The 20,958-nt window shown below is 35.9% G+C and overlaps 1 protein-coding gene across 1 annotated transcript in view; it reads right to left on the bottom strand.

Annotated features, from left to right (window-relative positions):
• The window catches only part of LOC133321855 (uncharacterized), a 43,603-nt gene that overhangs the window by 5,477 nt on the left and 17,168 nt on the right, over positions 1 to 20,958 (bottom strand). Inside the window, exons 2-3 of the mRNA XM_061530926.1 lie at positions 14,138 to 14,253; positions 13,061 to 14,072 (exon numbers count right to left, since the gene is read on the bottom strand). Coding sequence (XP_061386910.1) covers positions 13,061 to 14,072; positions 14,138 to 14,253 — 1,128 coding nt within the window. The remainder of the gene's footprint in view (positions 1 to 13,060; positions 14,073 to 14,137; positions 14,254 to 20,958) is intronic.

Below are 20,958 nucleotides of genomic sequence, written 5' to 3'. Positions count from 1 at the left end.
AATTAACTCAATGTTGTTTGTTTTAACGATTACAACCTTCTGAGTGTTTGCCATAAACATTGGCTGGCTGACTGAATGAAATTTACATCAGCAATGGTTGCCATATGTTTGAGAGAGTGATGTGTGTGTAGAATATTTCGAATAGCCAACCATTTTTAATATTTACGCAGTATGGCAACAAATGTATTACCGTTATTTCAAAATTTATTTTCATCGTTCGAAATGAAATAATTGCAAACATGTCGTTAAGTAAAAACCATATGAAATTTGATTTTTGGAAATTTCTCTATTAGAAAATAAGGAATACATTACAGTTGATAAGATTGCTATGTATGTACATATAAACGTGTGAAATTTTGGAACGGGTGGATAATTAGTTTATGATTATTGTTTCGACAGAAACTTGTTTAAAGTTAGAGAAGAACTCTTGTTAAGATTTTCACCTGAAATTTTAAAGGGACATTTTTGAAATCGTGTAGAGTAGTTAAGGTTCGAATAAAAAAATGGGTGATGCCTTCCTAAAATAATCCGTCTCAGATAATACGAAGATTTTTCCAAACATAGTTGACCGAACTTGACGTGCTGTGGTCGGTCTTCTCGGCTTTTCCTTAATTTCACATTTATAAATTTCCTTTTATATCCTCAACCTTATGACTATTTGCCACGGCAAAAATATGTATCATCGAAATATTGATTTTAGACCCCAAATCTGTTTCGGACAATTTGAAGTCGATTTACAAATGTCCGCAACTCTGTCAGGTTGGTGCACACGAAAACTCTCGGAGGGAGTAACTGATTTCCTCCAAACTTTACAAATCCTAATACTTCTTTCAAACATAAATCTGATTCGACAAGTAAAAAAATGTTAGTCGATGTTGCCGACAGATATATAACCTCAACCTATGGTTTGCGGAGGAGGTCTTCGGAGTTATACACAAGTTTTATTATTCGTTTTATATATGGTATATAGGGTATAGGTTTAAATAAATATGTTTAGGATTTAATTTTGATAAAATATATAAATTGACATTTTTTGTAGGAGGTAGCAGAGGAGAGGGCACACGGGTCCCACGTTCGGGCTTGATCTTGATCTAGTAAAGTATGGTTCAAATCGGGCATTCCATTCGACTGATATTTGATTTATAAATATTGAATATGTTGACCATTTGTGTGGGAATTACCAGAAGGAGTGGACCAATTAGTCCCATCTTCAGACCTGATCTAGCCTTTATAAAGTTAATAAATTGTGCAAGGAATGGTACAAATCAGACATTTCATTCGCCTGATACTGGATTTAAAATATTGAACATTTTGACCCTTTGCGGGGGAGGTACCAGAAGGAGTGGATCAATAAGTCCCATCTTCCTACTTGATCTAGGCTTGGTAAAGATAATAAATTGTTATTATAAAATCAATTTTTAGCACAATTTCAAACATTTTGTGAGGGAGGTACCAGAAGGAGTGGACCGATATTCCCCATCTTCGAACTTAAACTAAGTTTGGAAGAAAAATGTATAAAAATGGGGAATATTTTCTTCTGGTACCTTCCACACAAACTGGTCAAAATTTTGCTAAAAATTAGTTTTGTAATATCATGCGAACAGACATCCGATTTACGGGACCCCCCCCCCCCCCCCCCCCCCCCCCCCCCCCCCCCCCCCCCCCCCTCCCAATTTTGAACTAGGATTATTGACCTCGCTCCAAAATTAACAAAATGGCGGACCTTTGAAAAAATATTTTTGGAAAATCGCCGATTTTTGACCGAAAACCAAGTTAAAAACCAGTAAGGAAAGTAGTAAAGTCGGACGGGGCCGACTATATGATACCCTTCACCACTTTGGGTATATTCAACCGATGAATCCTAAGAGTTCTCGCATTTTTGAAGGACCAGTAAAATGAAATTGGATCCATAAACATGTCATTCTGCAACCTATACTATACTTTGCAACATATACTAAATTACTTAATTTAAAATCGGACGGTAAGCTATATCAAAATCTAAACCGATTTCATCGGAACTTGTCCCAGGTTATGTTATACTAATTTCAGTATGTTTTGTGCATATCAGAAACATTTTAAGATCTTGGTGCATCATTTACTAAAAATCGTGAGATAATATATATGGTAGCTCTATCCAAATTTGAGCCGATTTCACCAAAACTTTCCAAATTTTAGGGACTTTGATAAAGAATGATATATAATGACTTTGGTATACCATTTAATTAAGTCCGACGAAAATATATGTGGGAGCTATATTTAAATCTGAACCGAATTGCATGAAATTTAACACGCATCGTTCTAGACTTAATTCAGTACGCTATGCCAAATTTCGTGCAAATCGATGGAGATGGATATTTACCTAAAATCGGAGGAAAATATATATGGGAGCTATATCAAAATCTGAACCGATTTTCACGAAACTTGGCACACATCATTCTGGACCTAATTCAGTACTCTATGCCGAATTTCGAGCAAATCGAATCATATATAGGGACTTTGGTGCCCCATTTACCATAAATCGGACGAACCTATATATGGGAGCTATATCTAAATCTGAATCGATTTTCTCGAAACTTGGCACACATCGTTCTGGACCTAATTCAGTACTCTGTGCCAAATTTCAATCAAATCGAAAGATAAAGAGGGACTTTGGAGCCCCATTTACCTTAAATCGGACGAAAGTATATATGGGAGCTCTATCTAAATCTGAACCGAGTTTCTCAAAACTTGGCACACATCGTTCAGCACCTAATTCAGTACTCTATGTCAAATTTCATGCAAATCGAAGGATGTAGAGAGACTTTGTTGCCCAATTTTCATTAAATCGGACGAAAATATATATGGGAGCTATATCTAAATCTGAACCGATTTTCTCGAAATTTGGCAGACATCATTCTAGACGTAAATGATTAGGCTGTACCAAATTTCGTGCAAATCGAAAGATATATAGGGACTTTGGGGCACCATTTACATGAAATCGGACGAAACTGTATATGGGAGCTATATCTTAATCTGGACCGATTTTCTCGAAACTGGGCAGACATCATTCTAGGCTCAATTCAGTATGTTATGGCAAATTTCGTGCAAATCAAAAGATATATAGGGACTTTGGGGCACCATTTACATGAAATCGGACGAAACTATATATGGGAGCTATATCTAAATCTGGACCGATTTTTACGAAACTTGGCAGACGTCATTCTAGACCTAAACGGTTAGGCTGTACCAAATTTCGTGCAAATCGAAAGATATATAGGGACCTTTTACATTAAATCGGTTAAATATATATAGGGGAGCTATATCTAAATCTGAACCGATTTTTACGAAATTTGGCAGACATCATTCTAGACCTAAATGATTAGGCTGTACCAAATTTCGTGCAAATCGAAAGATATATAGGGACCGTTTACATTAAATCGGTTAAATATATATATGGGAGCTATATCTAAATCTGAACCGATTTTTCCCAATTTCAATAGGGTTCGTCCTTGGGTCAAGTAAGTGACCTATGCTAAATTTCATCCAATTCGGATTATAAATGCGACCTGTACTTTGTTTACAATTTTACATCGACAGACAGACGGACGGACGGACGGACATGCATAAATCGACTCAGAAAGTGATTCCATGCATATTCTCTAAAGGAACCATGTGTCTATCTCGTTTCCTTTTGCCTGTTACAAACATATGCACAAAGACATAATACCCTGTACCACAGAGTGGTGAAGGGTATAAAAAATAAGGAAGAGCTTCACCGATTGGCTTTATCCAATTTCAAACGATAGCTATACACTCACAGAGAAACGTGTAAAAATTTGGAATCGATGGGTTATTGGTTTTTGAGTTATCGTGCTCGCCATTCCCAAAAGAGAAAAACGCGTTTAAAGTTTGAGAAGCCCTTTAACCGTCACTTGATGCTGACACGATAAATCGCTGTATCTTCAAGAGTTCTTGAGATTTTCACTTGAAATTTTGTAGAGACATTCTTGAATTAGTGTAGATTCGAATTAAATCAAAAAATTTTTTGACCCCGAGAATGGGGATCCCCTCAAAACAAACTTTGCACAAACTAATATTTGCATATTGCCTGTGTATTCGAAGATAGGACTTGAAATATTGGGATGAGGGCCACTCTTAGTGTAAATGTGTCAGATAAGGCTTACCGGTTGAGCTAGAACTTTTAATATTGGAATGAGGGTCACTGATGGAGTGTAGGATAGATGAGCCAATATATGAACGTTTTTATACCCTACACAACTATGTTGTCAGGGTATTATAGCTTTGTGCAGCCCCAAAAGTTTGTAACGCAGCGAAATATTGGTCCTAGACACACCTTTAAGTGTACCAAGCGTCATATCTCGACTAGCTGAGTCGATCTAGGCATGTGTGTCCGTCCGTCTGTCCATTATAATTTGTAAAAACGATACAGGCCACAATTATGGACCAACTTCACAAAATTTTGCATGTAAAATGGGTTCTGCCCAATGAAGACCTCTATTGTTTTCGGTTAATATTTAGGGTATGAAATGGACCAAAATCTTTATTTTTATCTGATTTTCTGATCGCAATTACGGCCCAAACATCGCGAATTTTCACAAGGAAAAAGATCTGTCAAATATTTAGCGGGTCAAATCTACCCTGATTTTTGTGTGAAAAATTACAAATTTTGTATTTTATAGCGTATTTATTTACTCCTGAAGGACATAGACCCGAGAATTTGATAGAATATCCAAGAGGAGTGGATGGCCTTTAAATTGATACCAATTATATTGTCCTATGTACTCGGATGTGGGAGTTACACGTAAATATTTACAAGTGCTTACGTATTCAGATATTATTTAGTAAACCATTACAACACTGGAGGGCGGAAATACAGCGCTATATCGCTTTAAAGTTTTGCATGAGGTTCTAGTTATGGTCAAGCACAACGCCTATAATTTTCGGTGATGATCGGATAAAAATTTTGGGATGAAATGGGCCAAAAACTTATTTTTTCGAGTCGATCTATAAGCCATTAGTAATATCAGTAATATTCGGAAAAACGAGGATGCAACTATCTCGATATATTGTCCAGGCTCGGAATAAAAATCCGCAAAAAGTTAGAGTTCCGTGGTAGTTGTGTAGGGCCCCTATTCCGCTCACAGGTTTTGAAAATTTTTTTAAATAATTCGAAAAGTAATAAAATGTACTAAATTTGTTATAATTTCGTAGCATGTAAACGGATAGATCTAATTTGGAATGGGAATCAGGTTGAGAAGTAGACTCGATATAAGGATGTATACCAAACGTACTTAACTTGGTATAATTTGTATTTGAAGGAACGCGTGGATTTGAAATTAACATTACCGTCGAAGTGTAGAATTGGAATATGTGTATGAAAAGTAATAAATGGTACTATATTTCGTACGATTTGGATTTGGGTAATCCGATAGAGCTGGAACACAGTCATTTGGATATAGACTATTGTTGGGGTGTAGGATTGCTGTATGGATGTAGTCTTGGAAATCAGTATCTATGTCTACTAAATGGTACCAAATATGATACAATTTGGATTTTGGTGATCCTATAGTTAAGGAATCCTTTTCGAATTAATATTACTGTTGGAGTGTAGGATTGGGGTATGCATGTAGATTTTGTAATTTGTACGTATGATTTGATACAATTTGGATTTAGGTCAACCGATAGAGCTGGAATTCTGAAATTTAAAGTTACGATCACTTTTGGAGTGCTGTATTAGGGTATGTAGAAAGTTTTGGAAATGTATGTGGACTAAATGGTACTAAATTTGGTACAATTAGGATTTGGGTGAACAGATCGGGCTTAAATCCTGAAATTGGGAAATATGAATTCTATTGGGTTGTAAAAATACGTAGTTATTGAAATATATATTAATGGGTACTAAACAGTACTAAGTTTGTTAAAATGTAGATTTGGTTCATCCGATAGAGCTGGGATTCTGACACATCGAATTACGATTACGAAGTTTTGGGTGAACATATAGAGCTAGAAGAGTACAAAATGTAATAAATTGTACCAAATTTAGTATAGGGTGTAGTGTTGAGATATGGTGGTAGTTTTGGATGGTATCCAAATGTTAAATATGGTCGATATTGGTGTGTAGATTGATTAGCTCTTCTGACATATTCAGTTTTGTGTAAACACAACATAATATGTTAAGAAATGTTTAAATATTTCCCATATTCGCTAACGAAGTAGTGGGCATATGCAACGATGTTCCGAAATATACCTATTGTTCGGTGCTATTACCTGAGAATGGAGACTCCAAGAAAACTGTTACTTTCTGTTAGTATGGAAAATCTGTCAACTATACTGGGGTACTATCTAAGCTATTAATTGAGATTTGTATTGTGACGCATTCAATTTTATACCCTTCACCACACTGTGATACAGGGTATTATGTCTTTGTGCATATGTTTTTAACAGGCAAAATGAATCGAGATAAACCCATGGTTCCGTCCGTCTGTCCATGTATTTTTGTGAACAAAGTACAGGTCGCATTTAAGATCCGATTTGGATGAAATTTGGCACATGTCACTTATTTGACCCAAGGACGAACCCTATTGAAATTGGAGAAAATCGGTTCAGATTTAGATATATGTAGCTCATATATATATATATTCGTCCGATTTTTGGTAAATGGTGCGCCAAACTCCCAATGTTGGTCCGATTGAGACAACATTTTGCACAGCTTTGCACAGATTCATGTATGCGATTTTTTTATACCCTCCACCATAGTATGGAGGGTATATTAATTTTGTCATTCCGTTTGTAACTCATCGAAATATTCATTTCCGACCCTATAAAGTATATATATTCTTGATCAGGTTAAAATTTTAAGACGTTTTAGCCATGTCCGTCTGTCTGTTGTAATCACGCCATCTTCTGAAGGAATTGAGATAGGGTGCTGAAATTTTACATAGGTGCTTAAATTTTCCCATATAAGGGTACCCCCAATTTTCGGTATTTTGGCGTTCTTGAGCGAGTTTTTCAACCGAATTCACTGAAATTTTGTACATTTGGGTACTAAATATCTCCAGAAAAAATTATAAATATAGGTCCATTTTTTTCTGGTAGCCCCCATATAACGGTACCTCCTAATTTTCAGTATTTTTGGGGGTTTTGATCGTATTTTTCCACCGAATTGGTTGTAATTTAGTATTTTGAGTTCTTAATAGGTTCCAAATCTCTCCACAAAAAATTTATTCTATCTAAAGGATATTGTACATATGAACATCTCTTTTATGTACCCAAAGTGATACATTCCGACCGAGTTTGAACTTTCCTTACTGGTTGAAGAATCTAAAATACCGATTATTTTCAATAAATTTGGCAGCACTGGCAAACACTTGCCGTCAGCACCATTTATTGAATGAATAGACCCAAAAATCGATCATGCAAAATTTATTTTAGCCACAACTTTTGCCCTATTGGTGTTATATGAAAACTAAAATTGGGGTCAATATAATTGACTTTTAGTAAAAGGATATGCTATAAATCATAACTTAAAATACCAAATTACAGCCAACTTGGTTAAGAAGCGTGTACAAACGCCGAATATTGGGGCACACTCATATGGAAGCTACCCTGAAACGTGTGTTAGTGTTAAAATACAAAAAAAAAAAAATACCAAATTACAAAAACGTGTTCAAATTCGTAGGAAAATCGTGTCCAAAATACCGAATATTAGGGAATTTCGTTATATGGGAGTTACACCAAAACGTGGTCCGATCATTTGCAATACCAAACATCCTAGGAGTACTAGCAATGTTTGTGCAAAGTTTCAGTGCTCTATTTTAAATATTTCGATCTCTATCGTGATTTCAGCAGACGGACACGCATAAATCGACATATAAATTTATTCTGATCAAGAATAAATACTTTGTGGGGTCTCCGATGAATATTTCGAGGCGTTGCAAACGGAATTACAAAATTTAGGAGGCAATTATTAAGTTTCTAATTTTTCTATGAACATCCTTTATATTGTCTTCTCCCTTGCTCAATTCAACCCAAATTAAACAAATGTAGTTAATATTTTTTCTTTTTGAATTTTTTATTTACGATAAAAATGTATGTGTATTTGTTTTTACAATCGTTAGAAAAAAATTGCACTTTCTCTTACAAAGATTTTGTTTTTCTTATTTGTTTATGCTTAAATGTGGTTGTTTTTTTTTTTTTGTTATTTGCCTTATTCAATTCTGTGGCTGTTTCAAATATGTGGGGTTTTATTTTTGAAACCCACAACAAAATTTCGAGTACATACTATAAATCTATAAATATGGTACATTCATACATACATATATATGAGAGCATTAGTTTTATTTTCTGGTTTCATTATTATTTGTTATACCTGCATAAAAATTGTAACATTGGAAAACTGTTATATAAAACACGAATGTGTATTTGTGTGTGTGTTGGTTAAAAGGTGTTTGTGTTTGGTAGAAAAAAACCTGGCTATAAGTTTAAGATTAGTTTGTTTTTTTTTCAAAATTCCTTTATATCAATTCGCAGAAAATATCTTCTAGTTTATAAATATAAATATTAGCAAGAGAATTAGTATTTTTTGTTTTGGTTTTAGATAATATGACATTATCATAATTAAGGTTATATCTTTTTTGTGTTAGATTGTTAGAATAAATGTTATTAGGTTTTCTTTGTTTTTGGTTTTACTTCGACAATTAAAGATTTTTTGTTAATAGGAATAAATTTATTGTCTGTCTCTCTTTTTTTAAGAAAAAGAAAAATGTATATTTTTTGAAAATATTTTTTTTTTTAGATTTCATCTTTTTTGGTTCATGAGTTTGAGTTAGGATTCCTGATTTGGTATGTTTTTCCGATTTATAAGCCAATAGAGTTTTTGTTTCTCATTTTTTTTTCACATTAACAATAAATTGTAAGCCTAAAAAACTAAATAACAAAGTTGTTGTATATATTTATTTTTAGTTTGGGGGTTTTTTGTTGAGAAATTTTTGGGGACAAATTGGGAGCTTCATTTGATTTCCCCAACCGGAATTTTTAACAACCAACAAGCTTCAGCATATATTGAGGCGCATTCAAAGCAAGCTGTAAAGAATGAAAAATATTGTTATTAATAAAAATTACGCAGTATGTAATGTACAACTGTAAGTAAAAAGTCGAACGAGGCCGACAATATGATACCCTATACCACTTTGGGCATATACAAGAAATGCTTCTAATATTATTTTTATAACATACAGTAATGTACCCATTTAAAACAAACTTAACTCTACTTTGGTTGTATCCTTTGCCCTTACAGAAAAAAATACACCACATGATAACCCAAGATATGAAATTAGAGCTTATTTAGTTGAAAAATGTTCCCAAAGTCACCAAAATATCGAAATTAAACAGGTACCAAATTTCTAAAATGATGACCAATTTTGACATTTTTGCAGGGAGATTATAGAATATTTTGTGACAATCCGCGTAAGTTTGGTGCACCATCAGTCGAAAATACACATGTGAGCTTTATCTAAATCGTTTGCCTACTGGGAGTAGAGCTGAATTCTAACGGAAGCGTCCACAGGTTGCGGATAGTGGAAAGCCCAATGTTTTTCTTTGGGTAGCTGTGAATATTAAATAATCAGTCATGGACAATCAGCTAGTCCTGGGGAAGAATCTCGGAGGAAATGACCGAGTGCCTATGATCCCAGGACAGATGACACGAAAATGACCCCCTTATGCTGGGGTTTTAGGCGACCTCGTGCATATCAGTGTGCACGGTTTGCAGTCAGGGTTCCGATTGTATTCGATCGGAGCTTTGGTGATATCTGGTCGCCTTAACTATTTATACCCTTCACCACACTGTGGTACACTGAGTCGATTTAAGCATGTCCGTCCGTGATACGCAACTCCGTCCGTCTGTAGATGTTAAATTGCAAACAAAGTACAGGTCGCATTTATGATCCTATTTGGATGAAATTTGATTTAGATTTAGATCTAGCTCCCATATATAATTTTGTCCGATTTCATGTAAATTGTGCATCAAAGTCCCTATATATCTTTCGATTTGCACGAAATTTGGTATAGCGCACTGAATTGAGTCTAGAATTACAAATTTTAAGCTTCGTGAAAATTGAGTTTAATTTAGATATAGCTCCCATATGTATTTTCGTCCAATTTTATGTAAATGGTGCATCAATGCAAATCTTTCGATTTGCACGAAATTTGGTATTGCGCACTGAATTGAATCTAGAATTACATATGTTGAGCCTCGTGAAAATCGGTTCAGATTTTTATATAGCTCCACCAAATTTGGCATAACGTACAAAATTGAGTCTAAAATAAGCTGTGTTAAGTTTCGTCCCGATTATATTCGATCGGAGCATTGTTGACAAATGGCTGTATCAACAATTTTTTTCATGCTTAACTGATAAGCCTTACTATGATAAGAGACTATGCAATGGCTGACCTCAAGTCCTCACTTCAAAAAACTTTTTCTGCAACCCTCATTCTTTAAGAAATAAAATTTTATGGTATACGATTTTTCTACTGATGTTGGTATGTCTGCCTTTGCGACCTCAGTCTCGGACTATAAAAGGTCAGATCCCAATCATCCTCCAAAACAGTGACGACCAATGCTAATCTACCCGACCACTTTTCGATTTCATCACACCACATCACTCTCGACGATGTCAATGCAAGCCTGGAGAGGAAACCGGCTCCTTCCGCATTAGTCAGGAGAGTATCCCGACCTATTTCGGGGATGACACTTTGGTGATTAACACAAATATTATCTCAGTGACTCCTCCAAATCAACCCGACCAGTCTTCGGTTTCATAACACCCCATCACTCTCGACGATGTCAATGCCCGTTTAAATTGTTGTTGTAGCAGTCATATTGATTTTAAACAATGGGCTTAGGTGACAGACCTTGGCCGAGTAAGGCTCGGGTCGTTTCGGATCGCAGACCCCTCAGTCGTGGAAACGCAGAGGCCGGTGCTGATGACCTCCCCATCCAAAAAATTTAAAAAAAAAACTAAGTAGCAAACGTGAATCAATATAAGAATGAAGTCAATTACATGTGGCGTGACATGGGTACGGGTATTCAATCTATACACATACCGGATAACTCTGTTAACAGCCATCTGAATGAGACGCAAATTAAAGGGACTAGAACCGGAGTAAACTTCCAAATCGTAAAGAAAAGCGGGCAAAACCAATGCGTAAGCCAACCGCTTCCTAATGGCACAGCTAAATCCGTGGCATAAAGACCCCGAACGGAAGAATTCATCTGAGATGCAATCCCATTAATGTGACTTCCAAAACTCAATTTATCATCAATGACCATCCCAAAGCACATCAATTCGGAGACAAATTCAATATATCTATCATCATAGGCAACAGATACAAAACTATTACTAAACAAACCAAAAAAAGCGCTTTTGTTTTCGAAGAGTTAACACAAAGAGAGTTTCTAGTTACCCAGACATATAACACCTTCATGGCAATACTGATGCAAATCGACAATCTCCTTTGAATAACAACTGAAAAATTGTTTCACAAAAAAAAAAAACTCAGCTCTGAAAAAAGATCGTTAAGAAAGATATTAAAAAAAGCGGGCCCAAAACCGACCCTGAGGAACACCACTTTTAACAGGTAAAATATAACTACATCTATTGTCAGCACAAACCAACTGCTCTCTGCCAAATAAATAAGACGCCAAAAGATAACTCGCGCTTCTTGAAAACTTATACAACGATTGCAACTTACGAATCAATTAGAATGATCAACCCTATCAAACGCCTTTTCCAAGTCAAGCGACAAGAGAACGCAAAACCTGGTATTGTCTAAACTAGCACGTATGCTATCTGTCAGTCCCAGCTAAAGCGATGCAGTACTCCTATTCCTTCTGAAGCCACATTGTGCATCATTCAACAAACAATTGTTGTGCACGTAATAAATAATCTGTGACTTCAAAACATGCTCAACAACTGTAGAACATATTGGCAAAATAGAAATCGTGCGAAATTCTTGAGGCTCACCAACAACACTCTTTTTCTTAACAGGAACAACCTTAGCTAATTTCCAAGCTGTAGGAAAAACAGATGTAGTTATTATCATGTTAACTAGATGTAAAAAATGCACAGAAAGCGGACGGAAGACAATCTTTAAAAACTCGATTGATCTGTTATTGCTGTATAAACCAACAATTGGCAAATACGAAGCGAATGCTTGCGACAGCTGCGTCAACCTCTGCGACAGCTGCAATTCTGGGAACCGAATCTCGAACATAACTTATGGCTGTGAAGAGAATGAGGGTCTTGGATAAGCAGCCGAAGTCGCTAGATGCTCGTCAAACTGCTTCTGCCAAGAGTGGTAAGGGTGAGGTAAAAGCCAAACCTGCCGTCTCAAAGCAGGAAGCGACACCAGCGCCCAGTAACACACCAGCACCCAGTGAAATTGATAGGTATTGAAAAGCAATAATTCCGAGGTTCACAAAAATTGGTTCATAAAATGGTAGAAAACAATTCAAACAACAACAATTCGGTTTGAGTTAAAAGCAGGGAACGGCTTTAGAGTCCCAAACTTCTAGCGGATATGTATGTTTCACTCCAGTAAGCATATATATAAATATGCTATATCATTCGGAATGTATCTGAAAATTGTCATACTTAAAATCATCTCATTTACTTCTGAAGGTGAAATTAAATGAAGAATTCGGGTCTCGGAATTGTTCCGGAAGACATTACGGTTGAATTGGTGTTTCGTATTCTGTCTACGTCATTAAGTTGACTTTATGTAAAGTATAAAGATTTAGTACACCACCAGAATAATTTGAGACTTTCATACAACTCTGGACTTACATACAATTCTTGCTTGGTATAAACTATAAAAAAGTAAAGGCGTAAAATATAAAATTTTATACAAACTAATATTCTCTACTTACATCAAAATTCTTCCTTTCCCGTCATTCCTCATACACCATCACTTCCAAACAGGCTCATTTCACATTTACGTTTTTCCACACTCGTCTTTTGTTCTTAATTTTTCTCCCCTATAAATCTGCTTGCACTTAAACCGATTTATATGGTTCCAAAGCTACATCGAATAGTTTAATATCACCTTGTATATATATCGTATCAATTGTACTGGGACTAACGCGGAATTTATATTCCGTCAGCAATTGATGATTTACGTAAATCTTAAACGAATCTTCGCCATGGACAATTTGTAAACTGAAGGGTTTGCCGGGTAAAAATTTCGTTTCCAAATCGGAACGTTCCTCCTGGCCCCAATTACCATCGATCCATGAGTTACGTATCACTGTGGCTCGCCCAATGGCACCGGAACTTTGTTTGGTAAAACGTGGATTTAAATGCAACGCTACAACGGGATGTGGCCAACAGTTGTGACCCGACTGCATATTTATGTAAAACGATTGTGGCAGTAGACGGACACGTCCCTCGACCTTAAGTACTCGTCCCAGTTGGAATGAATTGCGCGGTATGGTACCATAATAGGGTAATTTGATTTCATTTAATGCTACAATTTTCGGTTCATATTCGATGTCACCGTTGGCCTTCTTTACGACACGCCATTGTGTTATGACTTTGTCCTCATCCGTATCCGCATTGGGGACGGCAACACGATCAGTCTCATCCTCATTACCACCTACCGTATGGGCATCGGGCAGTGTTGGTTCTCTTAAAGCTCTACCCAATCGTACCGTTTGTGGCACCGATTCTGGTAAACGTTCGGGATAATTTTGCACTTCGGACCGTTCAACGGTAACATCTTCAATTTCTCCCTTTACTTCGAGACTTTGAACACTTTCGTAAGGCAAACGATGATAGAATTTACAAAAATGATAACCATTCACTGAGATCATATAACATTCGTCGGTGAATAGAATCTGTACGGAAAATGCAGCGCCACGTCGTAGGCTGAAGGGCAAAGCGGAGGCTACCTCTTCGCGGCCCCAGGCATTGCGAACTTTTGTGTTGCGTACAATATAATTTTGAGGTAGTCGCGGATTAATGTGCAGGGCAACATCACGTGTGGCATTTTCAATGATGAAATTTATTGAGAACCTGCGAAGGGGAGATAAAATTGAATATTAAGAGTGGTCGGATATGGTATTTCATTTCTTACTTACCTTTCACAATGTTTCTTTGTTCGTCCTTTCACCGTAAAACTGACACCCTCGTGCAATTTGCCCAAGTTCGGATTTTGATATACCGGTTCATCTTCGCCATCCTGATAGAGGATAGTCTGTAAAATTAAAAGAGAAATAAATTATTAATAACAACTTATAAACAATTTTTGTTTACAGAAAAATACAATTGAAATCCATTTTGAAATGCGACAGCAACGTGACAAGCAACACATGGATATGCTTTTCATTATCCAAGTGTCATTAGCATCTGGAGGCATTTACCTCAAACTCAAGATTACCAAGATCATGAACTAGATGTTGACTTTTAACAATTAATATATCTAAAGTCGATACAATTTTAAAAATACAAAAATGTTGTTCTATTTTTTTTATAAAAATTGGAAAGGTTAATAAAAAATCTACAGGTATTTGAATTTGAAGGAGACAACTCAGATATAATGAAAATCTCATTTCTCTGGTACAATTTTGTTCTCTGTTCTTTCCCTCAATTGGATCCAAAGATGTTTTTGCTGAGTTACTTCAGATAATCTGATACTGCTTCTAACTATGAAATAAAAAGATCTGAAAAGGAAACTTAAAAGATACCTTGGAATCAATATCACATTCCGGTCTAATATTCGTGGACATGCTATGAATTTAAGAATATCCCGAATTAAGGCGACCGAACTAATCTGATATTAGTTATGTAATAAACACGCTCGTTGAGAGGCCTGTTGGAGGATGGGTGTTGTATTTATCTAAATAATGCATGCTTATGAACTCATACTACGCTATGGTGTAGAACTTTACGAGAACTAACATTGCCCGATGACCATAGGGTGTGAGGTCTAATATTCGTGGACATGCTATGAATTTAAGAATATCCCGAATTAAGGGGACCGAACTGATCTGATATTAGTTATGTAATAAACACGCTCGTTGAGAGGCCTGTTGGAGGATGGGTGTTGTATTTATCTAAATAATGCATGGTTATGAACTCATACTACGCTATGGTGTAGAACTTTACGAGAACTAACATTGCCCGATGACCATAGGGTGTGAGGAGATGAGACTGACCGTGCTACCGTTCTCTATCCTTATGATGACAAAGACATAATACAGATGCGTGTCGTAAAAAAGGCATATGGTAACATCGAATATGAACCTAAAATTGAAGCATAAAATGAAATTATCTCTATTATGGTACTAAACCGCGCAATTTATTCCAACAACTTGGGATCTTAAAGCTTTGGTTGGCACCTCCTGGGCAAGGACAATGCAAGGTCAAAGGTCCTTCCATCCTTAATTATGCTGCCTCAGTCTGGACTTCTCTCCTTAGCGACACACAATGGAGATCCTTGCTATCAACACAAAATAATGCACTCCGAATTGCAACCGGCTGCGTCCAGATGACGAGTGCCGATCACCCACATGAAGAGACCAGGATGTTCTCAGTCAAGCAACATGCTATCTGCCTTGTCATCCCAATCACCAAACAGTGATGGCAGATCTACATCCGTCAGGACATCAGGCGATATAATGATGGTATCCAAGACGTCAGACTTGAAATATGGAATGTGAATCAAGGTTGAGAAGAAGGGTCGATATAAGAAGGTGGTTTTGGAAAAGTGTACTCATTTGTACAGAAAGTATTAAACAATACTAAATTTTGTAAAATCTGAATTTGGAGGCACGAATAGATCTAGAATCCTGAAATTTGAAGTTTACATTAACGTCGGAGTGTAGGTGTACGAAAAGTACTAAATGGTACTATATTTGGTACCATTGGAATCATGTATCGATTTGTTCTGAAAACTTGTACTTATGGGTACTAAATTTGATACAATTTGGATTTGGGTGGTCGGGTCGAATCGGGCTAGAATCTTGAAATTGGGAAATATGATTTCTATGGGATTGTTGAGGTGGGTACTTGTGGAAATTGATATTAATGTGTACTAAATTTGGTACAATTTAGATGATTCGGTTGGGGTTTGTAGGAAGTTTTTTAAAGGAAGATTTTTCTATAATTTCTATTGGATTGTGTGATGTCAGTAGTTATGGAAATTCTTACTTATGTGTACTGAATTTGGTACTATTTCGATTTGGGTGAATCGATGGGGCTGGAATCCTGAAATTGGGAAATATTATTTCCGTTGTATTTTTGAGGTAGACAGTGTTATGGAAATTTATTTTAGTGTGTACTAATTGGTAAATTCGATGCAATTTAGGTGAACCGATATAGCAGGAATTTTTTTAATTTAGAATAAAGATTACTGTTGGAAGTTTCGGAAATTCGTACTTATATGTACTAAATGTGATTCAATTGGGTTTCTGAATTTGGCAAATCTGATTTCTGTAGGATTTTTGACGTAGGTAGTGTTATGCAAATTTATATTAGTGTGTACTAAATGATATTAAATTTGGTAAAATTTAGATTTTGGTTGAACATTAGAGCTCGAATCAAGAGCTTAACAGTCAACAAATGGTACCAAATTTAGTTAGATCTAGATTTCTGTTGCGGTCTTGAGATATGGAGGTAGATTTGCAAATATGTACTATAGGAGAACAAATGAAATAAAATTTTAACTATGATCGATATTGTCGATGTCGTCTGTTTAGCTCTTCTACTGTGAAAACACCATAATATTTTAAGGCATGTTTATATATTTCCCACATTCGATAACGAAGTAGCGGCCAATAATAATCCAAGTGTCTTCGCATAAAATCATAGCACCTTTATACGGGCACCGCATCGTTTTCGGTACTTTTATAGAAGCATGTTCCAACCGAGCTAAAATTTGCATACTGGATTCTTGGAGGTTGAACAACTCTCTTTGGACAAAATAAAAAAGTCGGTTCTGGCCTCATATGGCTAAAAGTGGATTTTTGGATTCTCTACTAATAAAAGACCTTCTCGCAAGCATTTATATAAACTTCATTATAAGGTGATCAAAATAAAATGATGGTAGGGACACTTTCAAACATTTTTTTTTTATTTATTTATTAGTTATTATTATTATTGAGGTTGGGAACGATTTTCAACGGAATTGGCAGCAAATTTTGTATTTTGGAACCTCATTGGAAGCTATATCTGCATCTGCACCAATTTCAACAGAAGACAATAACGTTATAATAATCTCAATTTAATACGTTGTACAAAAATTCGAGTCAATCGGAGAAATATAAAATCGGACAAAAGTAAATATGGGAGCTACATCAAAATCTTAAACGATTTTCAAAAAAACTTAAAAAACTTATGAAAAGACCAATATCGGCCCTCGATCAGGTATAGGCGACATATGGATACAAGACATCATCATTTATTGAAGTTGGCGGTTTTTTGATGAATATATTTTATATAGATCGAGGCATAGTTGTTTTTTGAAGAAAATATTATTAAGTGCAATGGCGGGGATTAAAACAAAAAAACAAGTAAAAAAGCCGGGCCAAACTTTGGATACCCTCCACCATAGGAAAACTGACAGGTACATGAAATGAAAATATAGGGAACATACCAAAAAGTGGACCTATGTAAACCATAATGTATTCCAAATACAAATTTCAGTTATTTTTAATTAATATTTATACCCTCAGTCTCAGTCAGTGGCTAATGAGGGTGTATACACTTTGATACAATGAAAATTTGCCTCATCGAAATATTGTTTCTAGACCATATGTTTCTTTGGACCAACTCCGTTTCAGAAAAGTTTGATTTCATTCAAACTTCGCACATCTTACGATTTTTTCCAAAGTTTGGTCAAGTTCGAAGATGGGGAATATCGGTCCATTTTCAGTATTTATAAATCCAATATCAGGCAAATGGAATGTCCGATTTGTACCAAACGTTGCACAACATATTTTCTTTACAAAGCCTAGATCAAGTTTGAAGATGGGACCCATTGGTCCACCTCTTCGGGTACCTCCCCCACAAATGTTCAAAGTAATCAATAACTGCGGGTTATAATTAATTATGGAATCTTACGTTCTATTTTTATACCCTTTACCACACTGTGGTACAGGGTATTATGTCTTTGTACATATGTTTGTAACAGGCAAAAATAATCGAAATAGACCCATGGTTCCTTTTGAGAATATGCAGCAACGTACACAGGACTTCATTTCGGGGGGGGCCCGGTAGTACAAAATGAAAAAAATCGCTGTTTCAAACATAAATTTACTGTGAAAAAAATTCATTTCGGGGGGGGGGGGGGGGGCCCGGGCCCCCCGGCCGCCCCCCTGCGTACGTCCCTGAGAATATGCATAGAATCACTTTCTGAGTCGACCTATGCATGTCCGTCCGTCCGTCCGTCTGTCCATGTTAAATTGTAAACAAAGTACAGGTCGCATTTATGATCCGAATGGGACGACATTTGGCACAGCTCATTTGTTTGGCCCAAGGACGAACCCTATTGAAATTGGGAAAAATCGGTTCAGATATATATGGGACCTATATCTAAATAGGTCCCATATATATTTTCGTCCGATTTAAGGTAAATTGTGTACCAAAGTCCCTATATATCTTTCGATGGGCACGAAATTTGGCATAGCGTACTAAATTAAGTCTAGAATGATGTGTGCAAAGTTTCGTGAAAATCGGTTCAGATTTAGTTATAGCTCCCTTATATAGTTTCGTCCGATTTAAGGTAAATTGTGTACCAAAGTCCCTATATATCTTTCGATTTCCACGAAATTTGGCACATCGTAACGAATAAGGTCTAGAATGATGTCTACCAAGTTTCGTGAAACTCGGTTCAGAATTAGATATAGCTCCCATATATAGTTTCGCCCGATTTTATATATCTTCCTATCTTCCGATTTGCACGAAATTTGGCATAGCGTACTGAATTGAGACCAGAATAATGTGTGTAAAATTTCTTGAAAATCGGTTCAGATTTAGATATTGCTCTCATGTAAATGGTTTACAAAAGTCCCTATATATCTTCCGATATGCACGAAATTTGGCATAGCGTAAGACTTGAATCCAGAATGATGTGTGCAAAATTTCGTGAAAATCCTATTTATGTTCGACCGATTTAATGTTAACGGTTTAGGGACTTTGGTACAGCATTAACATTAAATCGGTCGAACATATATATATTTCGATTTTCTCGAAATTAGCGTACTGAATTGAGTCTAGAATGATGTGTGTAAAATTTCTTTAAAATCGGTTCAGATTTAGATAGATGGCATAGCGTACTGAATTGAGTCTAGAATAATGTGTGTAAAATTTCTTGAAAATCGGTTCAGATTTAGATATAGCTCACATATATGTGTTCGACCGATTTAATGTAAATGGTGTACCAAAGTCCCTATATATCCTTCGATTTGCACGAAATGTGGCATAGCGTACTGAATAAACACTAGAACGATGTGTGTGTTAAGTTTCGTGGAAATCGGTTCAGATTTAGATATAGCTCTCATATATTTTTGCCCGATTTAATTTTAATTTTGCACGAAATTTGACATAGCGTACTGAATTGAGTCCAGAATGATGTGTGTAAAGCTTCCTGAAAATTGTCCTATTTTAAGACCCAAAGTTAGGCAGATTGCCACACAACCAGTTCGGATTTATTTTGCACAACGTACTTAAAATAGTTTAGCCAAGGGTGTGTCAAGTTTTGTTGAAATCCGTCCAAATTTAGATATAGCTCCCATATAGTTTCGTCCGATTTTAAGTAGGACCCAAAATATGTCCATTAAGAACCAAACGTGCATTAATAAGTCTAAATTTGTTTATGATTCACCGTCGATTCACATTTAGATAAAGGTCACATACTTTAGTTTACCATAGATTTAGATTTATTACCATATACGACTACAAAATACCAAATTGCAGCGAGTTGGAAAACGCGCTCAAGAACCCCAAAATACCGAATATTGGGGGTACCCTTATATTCATAATTTTTTTGTGGAGAGATTTGCCACCTATTAAGAACTCAAAATATTAAATTACAGCCAATTCGGTGGAAAAATATGATCAAAACCCCCAAAATATTGAAAATTAGAAGGTACCGTTATATGGGGACTACCAGAAAAAGTGGACCTATATGTATAATTTTTTGTGGATACATTTAGTACCCAATAAGAACCCAATGTACCAAATTTCAGCGAATTCGGTTAAAAAACGCGTTAAGAACCCCAAAATACCGAAAATTGGGGGTTACCGTTATATGGGAGCTATGCCTAAACGTGGACAAATATATCCCATCTTCGAACTTGACCTGCCTGCAGACAAAAGACAACCCTATGCAAAATTTCAGACCCTATTTCAATTCCTTCAGAAGATTACAACAGTCAGACGGACGGACATGGCTAGATCGTCTTAGAATTTTACCCTGATCAAGAATATATATACTTTATAGGGTCGGAAATGAATATTTCGATGAGTTACAAACGGAATGACAAAATTAATATACCCTCCATACTATGGTGGAAGGTATAACAAAATATTTTTTTAAGGAGCATGGCGTGGATTTCTTAAAGATACTATTTTTTAAGGATCTAGGCGCGGATTTTTAAAGGAAATATTTTTTATGGGCCAAGGCACAGATTTTTCATTAAGAATATTTTTTAAGGACTAAGTCGCGGATTTTTTGAAAAAAAAAGTAAAAACCTACGTTTTTAATAACGTATAGATCCTTATTTTGTCTCCATTATGGTTCTAGGCACATTTTCTAACCGAAGTGGTTGTAATTTAAGGGTTCTGATTGATTTTAGTTATTTGGAGTGTGTGCGATTCCGTCCAAACTTAAGCACATTCCAACGAATTCTATTGCAATTTTTTCATTTTTAATTCTCTTATTTTGTTATTGTTCTTATTA

This window comes from Musca vetustissima, unplaced genomic scaffold, assembly GCF_032173495.1.
Source record: "Musca vetustissima isolate MV318-11 ecotype Yass unplaced genomic scaffold, APGP_CSIRO_Mvet_v1 utg23410, whole genome shotgun sequence".
Taxonomy (NCBI): domain Eukaryota; kingdom Metazoa; phylum Arthropoda; class Insecta; order Diptera; family Muscidae; genus Musca; species Musca vetustissima.
The sequence above is the reverse complement of the archived record's forward strand: the minus strand, read 5'-3'. Positions and strand labels throughout refer to the sequence as shown.